Source organism: Cucumis sativus, chromosome 2, assembly GCF_000004075.3.
Source record: "Cucumis sativus cultivar 9930 chromosome 2, Cucumber_9930_V3, whole genome shotgun sequence".
NCBI lineage: Eukaryota > Viridiplantae > Streptophyta > Magnoliopsida > Cucurbitales > Cucurbitaceae > Cucumis > Cucumis sativus.
Window position 1 is genome coordinate 22,220,527 of NC_026656.2, and position 17,171 is coordinate 22,237,697.

Consider the following 17,171-nt stretch of genomic DNA (forward strand, 5'->3'; position numbering starts at 1 on the left):
AAGTGTGTTATTATTTGGGCTAGTGCTTGTATATGGGCCATTTGCTTTTAGCTTAAAATTGGGCCTGGGCTTTCTAAAAAACAACTTGAGCCTGGGCTTCATGTTATATTTATGGGTATCAATAATTTGAAGTTCACCTAGTAAAGAAAAGAGAAAATCCGGATGCTCCTAGAAGACGATTTTTCATATTTAATTTTTTTTTGAAAAAAAGTTCGAAAATGATTATTTTTCACTATCGAAGAATAACGACGATACTCCACCAATCAACGGACGGACGGACGCCGGGATGTTGGAACCGCCATATCCGTAAACTCAGATACCCTTCAGAAATTCGAAGAAGAAGATCCCTAACCTCGTCGGCGTTGAAGTTAATTACATGGAAGCGTCGCCGGCGTCTTCTGAGGGTTCCTCGCGAGAGGTTCAATGCATAGGAAAACTTGAAATTGTGAGGCCTAAACCTGCCAGTGGTTTTCTCTGCGGCTCTATTCCCGTTCCAACTGATAAAGAATTCCACGCCTTCAATTCTGCTCTTGTTCCTTCGTGCCAAACGTATTGAACTTCTTGTTCCCTCCATTTCTTTATTACTCATCACATTCATGCCAATTGTTTTCTTCTTGTTTAGTATTTGGAGTGAATTAATTTGGCTTTTTCGGTGGTTTTTTTTTTTTTTTTGTGAAAGCGTGACAGCTCCGCGGTATCGAGTGCTTCCGACTGAGACAGATCTCAATTTACCTCCACTTCCTTCGAACTCCCATGAAAAGGTTCTCCCAATTGGGGCACTACAGTCAAAGGACGCTGGAGGTTTGTTTCTGCGTTTAAGTTTAGTGCTATAATTTTGTTGATATTGCGCATTGCGAAACATAGCTCAAACCTTGTAGTTTAATGATCTGGCCTATTACAAATATAAAATTAACTTCTTGTGTTGACGCGAGACATCTGTTTAGTTTGATATAGTAGCCTTACGCAATTCTAAAGTTGAAGAAGATAACTGAACTTTAGTGGCAATGAGATTGTAATTCTAGAGTGGAAGTAGATAAGTGCAACTTCTATTGACTGTTTCTTGTCATTGAACCAAAATACTCCCTTTTTTAATGTCTTGGAAGGAATATATTTGACTTAACCAACTGTTTTTGTTTTTTCTATGGTGCCGGGAATTGCAATTCTATCACATATTGACTGACTTCCTTGTTTCAAGTATCATTTACCCCAGGTCTTAATTCGTTATCTCTATCGTGGTTCATAATCAATAATGCATGGAGTCTTGAACATAAAAGGTGGATAGAAATCACAGGACAAAGGAGATATCATTTCCCTGCTTGATCTTGATTAGAGTGTCATCTGTAATTGGAGACAAATCCTATTTTTTAATTTCTATAATGTTTGTAGGCGATATTTGCCAAAGATACAGTTGGAAGTCTGCAGACTTTTGTTTGGGTGGAGTTTCCATTCTATTCTACGGGGCAGCATGACTTTATAGTTTTTAAGATCTCCCTTGAACTAGTTTATCCCTCCGCTATATTCTAAAATTTTCTTTTAACTATAATGTTACTTGGATGACAGTAGCATTCACATGTTTCAGATTTACCTTGGGATGGGGGTGCTGTTGCTTCAAATCTTACCAGAAAGTGTGAAGCTCTTGCTGTATCTGGTTTGGTCGAATATGGAGATGAAATAGATGTGATAGCTCCGGCTGACATCCTTAAGCAGATCTTTAAAATGCCTTATGCAAAGGCTCGATTGTCCATTGCTGTTTATCGCATTGGACAAGCACTTGTTCTGAGTACAGGGTATGTACTTGGCAGTCTTTTATTTGCCGTCAAAATTTTAGTCATGCTGTTTTCACCTATACTTTATCATTTTTCTAGGTGATTTATTTTGGATGTTAGATGTCATGGGAAATGTAATTGTGATGTTAAATTTTCATTGACATGTGGAATTGTAGGCCTGATGTTGAAGAAGGAGAAAAGCTGGTTAGGAGGCATAAAAACCAATCAAAGTGTGCAGAACAATCTCTATTTTTGAATTTTGCTATGCATTCAGTTAGAATGGAGGCTTGTGATTGCCCTCCAACTTACAATACTACAACGAAGGAACAATCTAAGTCATCTGTTCTTCCCGGAGGAAGTACATCTCAGGTCCTCGAGCAGACTGACGGTGCTTCACAAAAGGATATTAATTCTTGTGCTCAATATAAGGAAGTTAAGCAAGATGCGTTCTTTTGGGGAAGCAAGAAGGGTAAAAGAAGTAAGAAGCATGATCCCGTCAAAAAGGTTTCAGAAGTTGGTGGGAAGCCTAGGTGCTCGAATCAAGAGTCTGAAAAGCATAGAAGTGTTGGTGATGATGAGTTCCTACGAGTTCTGTTTTGGCAATTTTACAACTTCCGTATGCTTATTGGTAGTGATCTGCTTCTGTTCAGTAATGAAAAGTATATTGCTGTGAGTTTGCATTTATGGGATATTACTCGACAGGTGGGACATGGTATTGTTGACTAACTTTGTTTAATGATTATTTTTATGTTAACACTTATTTTCTCAGGTCACTCCACTAACTTGGCTTGAAGCTTGGCTTGACAATGTCATGGCAAGTGTTCCTGAATTAGCCATTTGTTATCATGAAAATGGTGTTGTTCAAGGATATGAGCTTCTGAAGACAGATGATATATTCCTCTTGAAAGGGGTCTCAGATGACGGTACTCCTGCTTTTCATCCTTATGTTGTACAACAAAATGGCCTCTCTGTCTTGAGATTTCTCCAAGAAAACTGCAAACAAGATCCTGGGGCTTATTGGGTAATCACATTTTTCTTCCTTCCCAGATCTCTGATATGAATTGTAAGTTAATTTTACATGGATCGTTAACCTTGTCAAATGTTTGCAGCTTTATAAAGGTGCAGGTGAAGATGGGATTCAACTCTTTGATCTTTCTCTAATCCCTAAGAACCATTCCCCTAGTGATTTTGATGATAGCTCGAATTCCTTACCCTCAATGCTATATAGAGGGAGATGTGACTCCTTATTTTCATTTGGCACACTCCTCTACCGTATAGCCCACCGGCTCTCACTTTCTATGGTGAGGAAAATTTATGCTTCTATTTCTTGTTTTTGCATCTTGGAAATGGTTTGGTTGCAATTATATTTTTCTCTTTTGCAGAATCCTTCTAACAAGGTTAAATGTGCGAGGTTCTTTAAGAAGTGTTTAGATTTTCTTGATGAGCCTGATCACTTGGTAATGATATTGTTTCCAACAGTACCTTAGATTGCATCTTTTTGTGTTTTGTGGTAAAGTTCTACTTAATATATAGATAACTGATAATAAAGGCCGTGGTAAGCAGGTGGTTCGTGCATTTGCTCATGAACAGTTTGCAAGGCTCATTTTAAACTACGATGACGATTTAGATTTAACTCTAGATTCTCTTCCACTGGGATGTAAAGTTGAAGTTGTGGATGCTGAAGAAGAAGAGTCCTTGGACTTTCTAAGCAGTTTATCTGAAACAGGTAAGTGTGATGGTCCCTCCTCTCTTGTAGTAGAAGACAAACTCGTTGAAGGTGATCAACATCATCCAAATTTGTTGTCAGAAGCTTCTTCATCAATAATGTCAGAGGCCTATGTATCTTCTCCAAGAATTATATCGTTGAGAGATCCACTTGGGATAGAACCACCGTTGGTGGAAGAAGATTCCCAAGACGAGGAAAGCTTTGCAGTTTGTAACGTTTCTCCTACTGCCTCACATGTAGTTCAGACTGTTGCTGATCCAATATCTTCCAAGTTAGCTGCAATACATCATGTTTCTCAAGCTATCAAGTCCCTTAGATGGATGCGCCAGCTACAAAGCTCAGAACCAAAGATGGTGGACCATATTGGTGCGGTGCATGATAGCCTACCTTCTCCTATTAATATCTCTGTCTGTGCATGTGGTGACGTTGACTGTATTGAAGTCTGTGACCTTCGTGAATGGCTTCCAAAATCAAAATTGGACAATAGATTATGGAAATTGGTTCTTTTGCTTGGAGAGTCTTATTTAGCTCTTGGTCAAGCATATAAGGAGGACGGCCAGCTGCATCAGGCCTTAAAAGTTGTAGAATTGGCATGTCTTGTTTATGGATCTATGCCCCAGGAACTTGAAGAGACTAAATTCATTTCCTCAATGGCTGGAACCCCACTTTTGCAGAATAAATTGAATGATAAAGATGCAAAGTTGAGATCATTCAATCAAGATCTGAAAGAAGTTGATTTGCATTGTGATGACATTTCATTAGACCATTATTCTTCCACGTATCTGTTTTGGGCCAAGGCATGGACATTAGTTGGTGATGTATATGTGGAGTTTCATTCTATATACGGTAGAGAGGCCTCTGAAAAAGCAGAAAACAATGTTTCCACTAGAGAATTGAAGATCTCATCTGAAGTTGTGAAAGAAGTTAATCGGCTCAAAAAGAAGCTTGGGAAATTTAAAAACTGCAATGCTTGCTCTTTGGTAAACTGCAGCTGCCAGAGTGATAGGGCAAACAGTGGAAGCAGTGCTAGCAGTAGTAGGAGGGAATCAATTTTCTACGGCAGAAAACCCAATAAAAAGACGCATTTTAAGAGTTCCACTGGCCACTCTGTCTCAGGAGATCGTGAACAGGATTATAATGGTTCAAAGATTGAGAATGGAATGGGCTCTAACCCTAGACATCTAGACACAAAAAGAAATGCTCAAGTCCCTGTAAAATCTTGCAACAGGGTTCATTCTGGGGCAAAATTTTCTGTGGGTAATTCTGAAGAAGTGGAGGATAGTGTGGAGACTTGTGGTTGTGTTCTTAGTGCGACTTCTAAATCTCATGTGAATTCCAAGGAATCTCAGAAAGTTAAAACTGGTGGAATATTCAAGTATCTTGGGGGTCCTGTTTCTAGAGGATCAGAATGCAATTTAACTGCGGCCCTAAGCTGTTATGAAGAAGCTAGAAAGGCATTAGGGCAACTCCCTGTTGGATCTGCTGAACTGCAATCTGTTATGAGTAAAAAGGGTTGGGTTTGCAATGAACTAGGTCGATGGAGACTTGAAAGGAAAGAGCTGAAAAAAGCTGAAACAGCATTTGCAGGTGCCATTGAGGCATTTAGAGCAGTTTCTGATCATACAAACATCATACTGATTAACTGCAATTTGGGTCATGGTAGGCGAGCATTAGCCGAGGAGATAGTGTCAAAACTTGAAGATCTAAAAGCACATGCAATTGTACATAATGCATATTATCAAGCATTGGAGACTGCTGAACTTGAATATACTGAATCGCTAAGATATTACGGGGCAGCAAAAAACGAACTGAACGGTGTTGCTGAAGATGCTATTGCTGTGCCTGGCAACCTGAAGGCTGAGGTTTACACACAGCTTGCTCACACGTATCTGAGGCTTGGTATGCTTTTGGCAAGGCTAGATATAAACGAGGTACATGATATTGAATCATCGGAGGATGTTGGGTCAGGTTACACAAATCCTAATAGTAAAGGATCCAAGAAAGGATCGAAAAAGCACAAGATTTCAGCAAATGATGCCATTAGAGAGGCACTATCTATATATGAATCTCTGGGTGACATACGTAAACAGGAAGCTGCATATGCTTATTTCCAACTAGCTTGTTATCAAAAGAAATGTTCTTTGAAGTATTTGGAGTCAGAGGGCTGGAAAAAGAGCTTGTCTAAAGATGATAACAGTATTCTTCAACGGGTAAAACAGTATGCTTCCTTGGCTGATAGGAACTGGCAGAGAGCCCTGGAGTTTTATGGCCCTAAAACACATCCCACTATGTATCTGACCATTTTGGTTGAACGATCATCTCTTTCATTAACCTTGTCAAGCTCTCTACATCCGAATGCAGTATGACTCTCTCTCTCTAATATTTCATTCTCTAACCTTCAACATTTTGCTATGGACTCGTGGAGATTCAACCTTGAGTTCGAAATAGCGCTTTCTTTTCAGTTTTCAAACTTGATTTTGTTTGGTTTACCAGGCCACTTATTGGTTTTTCTTGGAAACGATTTTTCATGCCATTGACCGTTCTTGAAAATAGTTTCGGTGTCTGTTCTTCAGGGTTGGGTGCCAGTTTAGATTGCTCATCATAACTCATAACTTATTTTTTTCTCTACAGATACTAGAATTGGCATTCTCTCGCATGCTTGAAGGACGACATATCTCCGATACTGATGCAGATTCTCTGAAAACAAAGTACTCGGAAATTCATTCAAAATTTTGGAATCATTTGCAAATGCTATTGAAGAAAATGGTGGCAATGACACTTCCAACAAATTCAGGCAAATCTTCTACATCTCAACCTCAAATGACACCAAACAAATCTAGTGAAGCTTCAAGATTAAGGGAGCTTTACAAAATGTCTTTGAAGTCCAGTGATTTAAGAGAACTTCACAAGATGCATAACATATGGACATCAAAATTGGAATCTTGACTACCTACTTGTATGTATACACACACACACACACACCCACTTTTAGCTTTCTCACATTATCACCTCAAATCGTTGAAACAAACTTCCTAGAGATGGAAATCACTCGAAAGTTGGTCGACAATGTGGGTGTTTCTCTCGCTTTTGGCATAGTCAGTCCCGAGCGGGAGGCCCCTATGACGGGCTATATGCTTTTGATCATTTGTTTGCTTTGGTACGAGGAAATAGTTAGGAGAGAATGGAAGAAATAGTGGTGTGCTTGGTTTTAACGAGATGGTTCTTCTTCTTCCTGCTTCATCTTTGGCATCCAAGTAAGCTGTTAATTGAATTTTGAATTTTTTAATTGGGTGAGAATTTTGGTAATTCTTCCTTTTAGTTAAATTGGTCTATCTTTTTCCCAAATTCTATGTAATTATTTCTTTTGATTCTTCATCGGTTGATTTCGTGCTTGAATTTGCTCATATAATTTTCTTGTTTTCTATTGTTTCTAAGTCTTGCTCAATCCACTTGAATAATCTCCTTTATCAACTATCATCGTCAATTATTCAACATTACTAAATTCCAAGGCATAGTGCTCAATACAAAAGTTTGATGCAATATTTCCTTTATATCGAAGAAAATTTCATGGAAGACAACAAAATACATTAAAATGTCACCATTATAAATAATAAAATATTTATTTACTAATTTAAACTTTTTTTTTCTTTCTTTCTTTTTATAATTTTTGTGTAGAAGTAAGACATTGATATTTACTGGTTTCTTTTTAATTAATTTATTAGTATTTCAAAACTCTTTATTCTTGATCGTTTTTGCCACAATTCTCTGTGACCGATGGCAAAAAACGAAAATGATACATTCGAAACCAACCAATCGTCTTAAAATTGGCGATAGTTGATCATCGATCATCTTCACCAAGACTTTCTACACTTTTTCATGAAATTGAATAGTAAACATTATTCAAGTGTATGAGTTATATTTTTTTTTCTTATTCAATCAAGAAAATTCATCAACCAACCCCAAACACTATTCTTAGTGATCATTGTCGATCAATCACTGGGTGTCATTTTTGACAAACTCAGTGGACGAATTTTTTATCACCACCTTGGTGTAAATCTTAAAAATTTAATAAAAATAAATCAAATATCTTTTTCTGAGTTCATTTCATACGCGTTTGATTGATCACAATAATACATTTTAAATAACACATTTTTTTTCATTCTTCTGTTTTCTTTTCTTTTTAGAGTTTATGTTATAACTATTATTATTAGATCATTTCTTTTTAATTATCTTTTTTCTATTATTTATTTAAAATGAATCTTTCCTTCGATTTTAGCATATTTTGATTATTTTATTACATTTTTTTTAATGTTGAAATTGATAACCTATCTATTGTAATCTCGAGTATAAATTAAATATTAATAGAAATTGTAATTATATATCATGATTCATTTTTAGTTTAATAACATTGTTTAACTTTTTCGTTAGTCAATTTAACTAGAAGACTTGAGACTTATTTGAATTGATTTAGAAAAAGTTTTTTTTTAAAAAAAGACTCATTTTTATCTAGATATCTTTTGATAAAAGCGGTTTAAAACACATTGCATGCTTGTCATAGAAAGACAACCACAACTATGGCTAAATGTAACTTTACTTACTTTCCCTTTTGCATTACCTTTTCGGTTATGCTTATTTTGAAACTTATTAAACCATTTTTAACGTTCCTTAACTAGAACTCTTTGTAAACTTCATTCGATTACGTGATTTTTTATATTTTGTGAATGGTTTGTAATATTCATATTTAGACCATTCATGTTAATGCAACTGTAATCAAATTTATTGTTATCTAATATTAAAATTTATTGTTTTTACATTATTGCCATTAAACTCAATAGAATAAAAAAATTGAATTAAAGATACAAACTAAATTTAGGACGTACAATTAATAATAAAAAACAAAACTAAACAAATTAGGAATTCAAAATGAGCACCCCAAACACCGGCATCAAAAAAATTCAAAATTTCAAATCTTGCACTCCAAACACGAACATTTGTAATACCCAGATATCATAACCTCGTCAAATAAACTCACAGGCATTTAATTTTCAAACATTTGATTCCTTCGTGCCAAATACCCCTAAGGGTTCATAAATGCATAACACAGATTAATTACACTCTAGAGACGAAATGTGGATATTTTGGTGATTTATAAAGTACCGTGACAAAAAATGTCATTTGCTAAAAATAAAAATAAAAAAGTGGTTTTGTCACTTTCCAAAATGATCCATAAAAAGTAAACTAACCGTGTATTTTGGATTGAGTTGAAATTATTTGGATTCGGTTAAAAAATACAAATGTTAAATTGGTTCATGGATTCGTTAAAATACAATAATAAATAAACATTATTAAAAAGTGAACTCAATCCAATCTATTGATAAAATTTTTGAGTTGAACAATTGGATTGAATTTAAAATGTCCTTCCATTCAACCCACAAACCACCAATATATGAACACAAGGATGACACCAAGTATGCATATTCACAAAGCACATGTACTTCCCATAGAAGGGGCACATGGATTCATGTAGAATGACACATAGGGCGACTAAAAATTACACATTTCATTCAGCCAAATAGTATTGTTTACTCATCCAAATTTTAAATTTTATTTTTAGATAGTAATAAAATATTTGTTAAAAACACTCACAAATTTTCTAATTAAATTAATTTTATTAATCTATAAAATAAATTTTATTTTATTAATCTATAAAATGAGATGTGTGATTGTTGAGGATGATATTGATAACATTCTATCAACAAAATTTATATATTATAATCTAACTCTTCAAAATTAATAATAAAATATAATATTAGGTTCGTTCTTCCATAAATACATATGGCATGTAATGTTCTATTTGTATTTGAAAATTTGAATCGGGAGTATCTTTTATTAGAGAAGAAGAATGATGAACACAAACCCTAAGAAATTATTGTTTGTGTTAGTGTCTTTCTTTGCCATTTCCATATCAATTGCCATGGCTGATTCTGATGAAGCTTCTTCAACTCATTCCATAGCTTCATCCATACCCTCTTCACGCCCCGCAGTTCACATTGTGTACACCGAAACGCCTCCGGATGAGGACCCCAAGCACTTCCATATCCGAACCCTGGCTTCTGCTCTCGGAAGGTTCGTCTCTTTACTTCTCTCTGCTTTCCGGTTCATGTTTTTCGAAATGCAAAATAAGATGATCGGACCTATGCTTCTTTTTTGCATTTCCAGTGAAGAGGCTGCCAAGGATGCGCTTGTTTACAGTTACAAGACGGCTGTTAGTGGATTCTCTGCAAAGCTCACTCCCGACCAGGTTTCTCGAGTTTCCCGTAAGTTTAGCTTCAGTAGTTGCGTTTTCGAGTAGATAATTAAGTTATAATCATTATGAGACTGCTGCTACTGATTCTTTAGTTTGCGAAATCCATTGTTGTAATTGGGTTGATTGAATTTGATCAAGGATGATGTCTAGAGGTTCATCATCTTCATTACTCTGATCAAGTGATGAGTTAAGCTTTGAGTAGTTTTCATCTTCTGCATTCATCGTTTTATCTTTGTTTGTCCTTTACGTAGCAAAGGGTATCCTAAGTACATCCTATATTTTGGATTTAGGTTCCCAAAATGCACACCCATATCTAACACATTGAGTTTACGCGTCTCATTTCCATGCGTTTGGGTTTCCATACGGCGCTTCATCTTCTGATGCCGCTTCTATGAACTCCTTCCGCCATCTGCTTCAGTGAAACCTCTCTTTTTTCCCTCTTTCTATCGCGATGGATGAAGCTCTCTCTTCAATTTCTCCTCTCTTCATTTGCTTTGAGGAAATGCTCTCTCTCTCACACACACACACATTTGCGCTCCCATTATCGCCTCTGCTAAGCAGATTCTTGACTAGAGAGGAAGTTTCTGGGCTGGGGGAGATAGGAGCTTGACAGAGTTAGAGAGAGTTAGAAATTGGTAAAATGGAAGAATGAGTAGGGAAAAGAGAAGTGAAGAAATAGTCGGGTGCTCTGTTTTGACGATATGGTTCTTTCTGCCTCATCTTTGGCACTCGAGTTTCCATTTTTGTCAGGTTGGTCGACCTTTTTCCCAAATTCTAATTGTTAATTCCTCTGATTATTCATCCGTTAATCTCTTGGTGGAACTTGTTGATGTAGTTTTCTTGTTTTCTGTAGCACTAATGGTTTGGTTTAGTTAACCGAACAACCTTGGTTTTGGTTTCGTTCCTTTGTTGATTTGAATTTTGTTTAATGCGTTGGTGTTTTGTTCCAGTTTTTTTCATTTTAAAAATCATAGTGTGTTCTACTGTTTTTCTCCGAACTCGTTTGTGCTTTTAAATCTTCCTCAATCAAATTGAAGAATCTAATTTACTATCAATAATTATATTATTAACTACACCCATCTTCCTCACTAACCACCCTTTTTTTCTTTATAATTGCTGTTCTGGATGAACCCTACAATTCTCCTCACCCCTCCCATGAACCATTACCGCTCTCTGCGTCTCCTTCCTTTGCTTCATTTTAGACCCACCAGCATTGCATGGTATAGGCGGGGACAAGAAATCAAATGCCGTAGTAACATCCTTTAGAGGTAGGAAGAGAAAACGAGCTGATATTATTGAAATCTTAAGAGATTTTTCTACATTTTTCTAGAATGCTAAACGTTCTGCTTCTAAGGTTGGTTGTACCCTGGGTGAGGGGTGAAGAAGAGGAGGAAACGACCAATAGATAATTGGTGGTTGACTAATTGTGTCAGATACAGGGTCGCATCAATGATCATCTTACCAGGGCTATAGGAATATCCGTTGGAGGAAGGAAGAGGAAATGGGTCGATTTAACTAACATAATTGGGAAGTTTCAATTTGAGATGAGAATGCATAACTTAGAGCTTCAAAGGATTGTGTACTTGATTACAGGTGAGAAAGAGGAGGAGAAGGACAAATCGTTGGTTGATGAACTTTATGGGTTACCGGGTTTGAGCTCCAACAATGCTCTTGAGATTTTTCTAATGTTGTTTGACGATGTCCAAAAGACCGATTGCTTTCTTAGTTTCCATATGAACAAGAAATATGAGTATTGCATGGATCTTCTTGGCAGGCGCAGCTGACCATGCATTGAGATTCCTATCACTTCATACTCTTGTGTATGACTTTTTTGTAGGACTTATATGATGAAGTTATGTATTATGAATTTCATTACGACTTGCTTGTATATCATTCATGCCTAAATTATTGCAATCAATTGTTAACTGTCTTCTTCCACGTATCTGATAATTATTTGTGTTGATATAAAAGATTATCAAAGAACAACTAAAATATATTTAAAATCAAATCATTGACCTTAACAATGACAAGTCTTTAATCACACTATATTCCTAACCGTAACTCCAATTAATAAATCAACCACACTGGTATCTAACAGGTTAGGCGTTAAGTTTTAAATTACATAGGATTTTTTTTTAATTATTAAATTACAAAGAAAAAATAAGTTAATGGTTGACCTTTATTTTGCCTGTCTTCAATTAGCCACGCTTGAATCTTGGATTCGTTCAAACCACTTCTAATGTTTACACGCTCATACTCATTTGAAATAGTTTAAGTTAAATGATCCTTTATATTGCGTTTATTTCATTAATTCTCTCAATAATCAACGAAATAAGTTGTCATTTAGTTTGTTTATTTAAACTATCCTTTAAATCCTTTGAATGTATTGTCACATTTAACTAGAAATTTATGACAAGTAAAAACGTCAAACAATAGTCTTATTATGCTAATGGGCAGTAATTTTCTCCATAATTTCTGGTATATATGTTTATAAATTCAGGCTTAGATTCAAATCCAGCTTCTTATCAACTAAAGAAGATATTTATATAAATCATGAATCTGATTTATTAATTCAACATATGCTTCAATAATTGCCTTTGAGATGGTGAAAAGTCCTGTGTATATTATTGTCTTTTGGCAATAATTGCCTTAAATGTTGTTTTAGATTGATGTTCACTCATTACCTGAACAACCAAACAAATTTATCTGCTTTGCTTGGCAGAACAACCAGGCGTTCTACAGGTTGTTCAAGACAGCCAGGTTGGGTTGCACCGTTGAAGGATTTCGTTCCGCTGCCTTCAAGTCGGGTGTAAGATGGCGTACTAACGAGTGAGTCTCACCTTCTGTAAACTCAGTTATAGTTCTTATATTTTAGCGCAAAACTTTATGTTATCAGCATGTTGCCCAACACTCACTCAGTAAAAAGATCTATAGATTTTCACAATTCGAATTTCTAGTCTGTCACGAAGCAAAGCCTGCATCTAGATTTGTAGCATTTAGCGAGTGCTACAGATCTTTTATTTATGCTTCTAGGTATCAGTAATCAAAGTGCAAAAGAATAAGCACTGGGCCTTGTTTGTTTTATAAACAAAATAATACCACGTATAGTCAAGGTATCATAAAGTTCCAACCTCACAGCTGGTAAATTACAAGAAAATGAGCCATAAAGTTTTAGCGCCCCCTAATATATAAAGTTCCAATCTCATATATAAATTACAAAACTGTTACAAAATAGCTACAAAATGCAGCAAAATTTTAGAACTTATTAAGTCTATATACTGATAGACGTTTTTTTTTGCTGTGTCTATCAAAAAGTTATCGGTTTCTATTATCGATAGATTCTTGATTCTTTTTATGTTTTGCTATATTAAAAACAACCTCTATTATTATTATTCTTATTATTATAAATTTTATATTAATTTAATTACTTATAGTTTTTAATATAAAAGTATTCATTTATTTTAAATTTTTATTAAATAAATTATATAACAAGAAATTAAATTGGTGATTAAATCCATTGGTCTCTTGCATTTAATTTTGTTATATGTATATATACAAAAGTTAATAAAAAACATACATATTTAACTTCTAGACATTAATTATCTAGTATATCAAAATACATAATTATCAAAGATTCAAATATTAGACATTTCGTGTATATACATGAAACATTATTTACGCTCCAAATGGCCTTTAGACCCTTGGAGTCACATCAATAGATAAACACAGAAGATTGTGATGGATCCTGTTGGGTAGGGGAAAATCCTTGAATCTCACATCTCTCCCATAATTTGACTTAGATTCTCCAATCTTTGTCTACATCCTCTAATAAGTTATGGTTATAGAACTAGAATTAGTAAAAAGAAAAATCCTGTATGTAGAATCTTCTTCATTCATAGGTTTGCTTTCGCTTTAGAAGAGTGGGAAGTATTGACAAAGAACCAATGAAGAAAAGTAGAGTCAAGGTTTTGAAATCATATAAATCCTTGACAGATTTGAGATCCCCAAGAGCAAGACCAGCCTGTTTAAAAGAAGAGATGATTAGAAACTCTATGATAAATGCCTGAAAACCATGTCACAACAAATCTTCATGTGCCATAAAGTAAAATAGAAATCGTTTTCGTAATTAATACCCACAAAGCCAAATGACACATAAATACGAAGATATGATATACAGAAAGCGTTTTCATAATTACACATCCAGAAAGAAAATAGAACATAAATATGTAAAGATGACAGATGGGTTACGTTAGGTGCTGGTATAAATAATCCGTAAAATGAGGCAAAACATACAAGTGGAAAGTGAGAGTTTAAATGAACAAATTGGCCTTTTAGCTATAAGTATTGAGGTTATATTCATTATGATCTCATTGATTTGTGCATTAAAACATTTGGTGTAAATACCTGCAATCAATGGTGTTATAATATACAGTTTCCAAGGCAAACTAATAATAGTTAAAACTAAAACAAGTTTATGCAATAGCTAGGAATTAGAATTGGTAAAACCAAAAAGTTAAGAATTCAACTTTTGTATTTTAAAAAAAACCAAGAACAAGATAGTTACGGGTCTTAATGAACTTGAAGAACGTAGTCTAGACAAAGACTTGGGAAGACCAAAGAAACTTACCCTGACCATGATGTACGACGAAGGAACAAGACCAATGAGTGTAGCCAAAAGGAAAACATGAAAAGGTATATCGACAATGGGGGATGCCAAGTTTATGAAAATGTTAGGTAGTGTTGGTGTTATCCTGAGAAAGATCATGTAATTAAGCAGCTTTTCTCTTTGCTTGGCTATCTGAAATCACAGAATAGAGTAAGTGAAAATCACTAGGAATAAACACAGGAAGAGTATGAAATGAGGTTACTTTTCAATTACCTCAGATTGGAAAGTTTTCAATTTTTCAGGCCACATCCAAGAAACAAAAGGTCTACCAATTAAGTTGGAGAGAAAAAAACAAGCAGTAGCTCCTGCCGTAGCATTGAAAACCACTAAAACAAGGCCTCTAACAACTCCAAAAAGAGCTCCACCCAACAATGACAAGAAAACTGTCCCAGGTATCATAAAAGTTTGCATAAATATGTAGGTGGAACAATATCCCAGAATGAACCGTCCAGTGTGATCCTTGGCATAGCTTCCAAGATGATCTCTGCTTCCCAAAATTTAGAAAACACAAACGTATCTTAAATACTTTAAATCACCGATTGACCCAAAAGCTTAAGTCATAGGTTAGGTAAATTAATCGTATCATCTAACACTTTTTCCCCTCGTGAATTTGAAACATGAAGAAGACCGACAATCAATATTAATTGAGGAGAAAATAAAATTATATGGGTTTATAATTGAAAAACTATCAAAACAGAAATGGAACCCACCAAAAGGAAAAGTCAACACAGCAAAAACGAAACTAAAGCAAGAACAACATTATGATGATTAATAAAGTATAGCAGCTTTTCTTTTTTTTTTTGGGTGGTGAGAAATGGGTTGAATTTAGTTGAAAATGACTAATTATAGACTGTAATTCTATGACTTAGTTTGGTAAACAGAGGATTTAGACCGTCACCTAATATTTTGTAAGTTATACAGTTACCTATCTGAAAAGTTATGGTGTCTCTATCAAAATTTACATTAGTCATTTCTGAAAGCTTTCTTTCCTCTTCTTCATTAATTCCTACCTCTCCAAACACAAATTCAAAGGTCTCAAAACCTTGAATACCTACTCTAGATTTTTTTTTCTAATTTAAGTACCCTTAAATGGTGATTTGAATTTATAATCTTAAATTTTCATTTACTTTTCTATCTCAAAGTTTCATTTAAGTACCTTTAAATGGTGATTTGAGTTTATAATCTCAAATTTTCATTTACTTTTTTATCTCAAAATTTCATTTGTTCTATAACTTTTATTATAGTATTATAGTATGTGGGTTATAATAATTTGTGTCTTGGGTAAACCATGAGAATTTATAGCCAAGTCAAGGTTGGATTATAATAATTGAGAGCTCCAACTATTAGAGTGGGAAACTTGAACATTTAGAGGGATATAATAGTTTACACCATCCAAAGAAAGTTGGGCCCGAACGTATCCAAAAAGTTGAACAAAACATCCTAGAATTTCCCCTCCTCAATGAATGCCTTTCCCTAAAATAAGGCTTTGGAAGCACCAATTTACTGCCCATCCATATCTATACCAAATCAGCTATCATTTACTAAACTCTTAGCTTTCCCTTGTGAAACAATAAGCCACAAAAATTTCACAACAATCCAATCAATAAATTCATTAATTAATGCATCCATCGCACATTGATGCAATTCACTAGAGATATTAGGATGAAATAAACAAGGATAAGCACGATAATTGTTAATATGAAATGAATGAACATGAAGCAACTTCTGCTATACACAAGGAACCTTTTTAAGTTAAGATTAATTAAATTTGATTTTTTTTAAAAAAAAAAAAGAAAAAAAATCCAAAATAAAATTAATTAATCACCTACTTGAGCATTCGAAGATCGGCGAGCGAACGTGGAAGCTTAATGTATTTGAAATCAGCGGCCGGCATTGTACGGTAAATGCAGAAGAGCGCGGCGGAATAGACTAAAAAACTACCTAACGCCACCGTCAATCCCCACCGTGAGAAAGGATATCTCTCGGATTTCATCTTCTTCGCCGCGGGATTGTTCATCTCCGCCTTCTCTTCGTCTCTCAGCACCAGATTCCTCGGAGCCGCCATTAACGCTGGATTTGCAGAATCTTCAAAGGTGGTTGCGTAAAGAAGTGGGTTCCGACCGGCTACCGGCTGAGCCGCGCCTCAAGAGATGGGCACTGTTACCGGAAGCTAGGGCCAGAAAACCATGGTTTAACCACATGATCGATACCAATCAATTCCTTTTCCCTTTTTAATTTTAATTATTATTTTTTTAATTTCTCATAATTCTCAATCTCAATGAATCCTTTTGACCTCTGTATTTAGAAAATTCCCTTTCTTCCTCTCTCTCTCTCTCTCTCTTTTCTTTTTTTATTTAACGGAAAAAAAATAAAAATAAAAAGTAGTAATTGATAAGCATTTTCTGGGTGAGGCCAGACGGTAACCGTGGACCTTAAGCCAATAACCATTTGACACCTCACATTTGTGTTAGTGGCTCAGTTAACAATTAATTAATTATCTCAATTATGACAATTAACTTCCCCCTTTCTTCCAGTTTAATTGTTCAATAAAAATTTCAATTTGGCTAAAAGAAATATTTAATTATTAGATCCAAATCTTTTATTCGCTGTCTTTGATTTTTTAAGTAAGGAATTTAATGTATGTTTAATTTACATGGCCATTATACTTTGATACCTCTTTTAATGACATCAAATACACGAGCATAT

The 17,171-nt window shown here is 34.9% G+C and overlaps 3 protein-coding genes across 4 annotated transcripts; 2 read left to right on the forward strand and 1 right to left on the reverse strand.

Moving 5' to 3' along the window:
- The first annotated feature begins 166 nt into the window (after nt 1-166).
- LOC101217892 (erythroid differentiation-related factor 1) lies at nt 167-6,896 on the forward strand. The gene is made up of 9 exons (XM_011651600.2): nt 167-549; nt 680-801; nt 1,580-1,787; nt 1,943-2,468; nt 2,536-2,787; nt 2,876-3,067; nt 3,149-3,223; nt 3,330-5,852; nt 6,124-6,896. The coding sequence occupies exons 1-9, from the start codon at nt 377-379 to the stop codon at nt 6,436-6,438; spliced, it is 4,386 nt and encodes a 1,461-aa protein (XP_011649902.1). The 5' UTR covers nt 167-376; the 3' UTR covers nt 6,439-6,896.
- A 2,433-nt stretch (nt 6,897-9,329) lies between these two features.
- LOC101218368 (subtilisin-like protease SBT3.6) lies at nt 9,330-12,767 on the forward strand. 2 transcript variants are annotated; one of them, XM_011651601.2, is made up of 3 exons: nt 9,330-9,618; nt 9,712-9,809; nt 12,522-12,767. In XM_011651601.2, exons 1-3 carry the CDS (start codon nt 9,395-9,397, stop codon nt 12,575-12,577), a joined length of 378 nt encoding a protein of 125 aa, XP_011649903.1. In that variant the 5' UTR covers nt 9,330-9,394; the 3' UTR covers nt 12,578-12,767. The 2 variants fall into 2 exon arrangements, with proteins under 2 accessions (XP_011649903.1, XP_004138648.1); XM_004138600.3 differs by lacking the exon at nt 12,522-12,767 and adding an exon at nt 11,393-11,724.
- Nucleotides 12,768-13,373: 606 nt separating this feature from the next.
- On the reverse strand, nt 13,374-16,806 carry LOC101217649 (uncharacterized membrane protein At4g09580). Its single transcript, XM_011651604.2, has 4 exons — nt 16,295-16,806; nt 14,679-14,949; nt 14,427-14,597; nt 13,374-13,820 (listed from the first exon to the last, which is right to left on the reverse strand). Exons 1-4 carry the CDS (start codon nt 16,528-16,530, stop codon nt 13,689-13,691), a joined length of 810 nt encoding a protein of 269 aa, XP_011649906.1. The 5' UTR covers nt 16,531-16,806; the 3' UTR covers nt 13,374-13,688.
- Between the last annotated feature and the right edge of the window lie 365 nt (nt 16,807-17,171).